At 44.7% G+C, this 1240-nt stretch overlaps 1 protein-coding gene across 1 annotated transcript in view; it reads right to left on the bottom strand.

Moving 5' to 3' along the window:
• The window catches only part of LOC106821186 (protein EMSY-like), a 9633-nt gene that overhangs the window by 3288 nt on the left and 5105 nt on the right, over window positions 1-1240 (bottom strand). The window contains exon 8 of the mRNA XM_014825881.1: window positions 853-975. Coding sequence (XP_014681367.1) covers window positions 853-975 — 123 coding nt within the window. The remainder of the gene's footprint in view (window positions 1-852; window positions 976-1240) is intronic.

Here is a 1240-nt window from a genome sequence, read left to right as displayed (position 1 = left end):
TCTGTTTTTCATTCATTTCCACCTAAAAATCTCGCTCAAAACTTGCGCGATGTACCAACCGTACGTGTGTTGCGTGTGTGTGCGCGCGCGCGCGCGTGTGTGTGTGTGTGTTGTCCGCTCGTGTCCGCTATGCCTCCGGTAAAATTTCTGTTTTATTTCATTTTATTTCCATTTCATATAAACCATAAAACACGACAGTTTGTTACAAATAATCATAGCAACGAGTAAATATATTATCACATGCATAAACCCTACTGAACTGCACAGAAATGCTGTGTTTGAGCATAACTCTCATATCCGGCCAAATCCCATATCCGGATGGGTGCCGGTCCCGACGTGGCCGGATAAAGGAGGTCGGACTGTATATAAATATTAATAATGATATATATAAATATATATATATATATAGCGATAAATCAAGGGTCACCACCGTAAGCAGGTGGTGAGGGTTGACGCTTTGGGTCGCGAGGCTATTTCTGGTGAATTGCCGAGAGCCTATGTAGAATGGTCAAAACTTTGCTTATAGTTCAAAAATGGCTGCCCGTAAAGCTAAGGGTGAAAAGAGGAAGAATTTATGAGGGTTACGAGATGATGAGAGTGTGAAGTTCAAGAGGAGGGTTGCAGGAGGGATGCAGGACACTAAAGGTGCGAAGAAGAGGTATGAAGGATGGATGTGGGATGCTGAGAGTGTGAAGAGGATTGCAGGAGGGATGCAGCACGCAAGTGTGAAGAGGAGGGATGACGGATGGATGTGGGATGCTCAGCAGTACGAAGAGAGATCCGGGAGCGATGCAGGACACAGAAGGTGTGAAGATAACTGATGTATGGGAGGGAATCAGAAGTGTGACTGACCTTGGTCACTGTACCAGTGCTGACTTTAGTAATGGCGACGATGCTCTCGGTGAATGATGAAGCCCTCCGTCGCTTCCTCACCGTCTCCTCTCCATCTTCTGCCATGCAACAGTTACAGAAGCACTACAGCGAGTCTGCAGCAACACTGTACTACACAGACAGTACACGGACAGACAGAATAGTGAAGTATACTACGCAGATATAGCAGATTGTACTACACAATGACATACATAGAACACTGCTGAAAAATAACTAGAAAAGATCGACTGTCGCAAATATGCGCTAATGTCCAGCAGCTGCTACTGCTATATCCTACTAATTTTACGTACAGCACTCCTACACAATTTTACGAAAATAACTAGAAAAGATCGACTGTCGCAAATATGCG

This window comes from Priapulus caudatus, unplaced genomic scaffold (genome assembly GCF_000485595.1).
Source record: "Priapulus caudatus unplaced genomic scaffold, Priapulus_caudatus-5.0.1 Scaffold63, whole genome shotgun sequence".
Classification (NCBI taxonomy): Eukaryota; Metazoa; Priapulida; class Priapulimorpha; order Priapulimorphida; family Priapulidae; genus Priapulus; species Priapulus caudatus.
Note: the sequence above shows the minus strand (reverse complement) of the source record. Positions and strands in the feature narration are given on the sequence as shown.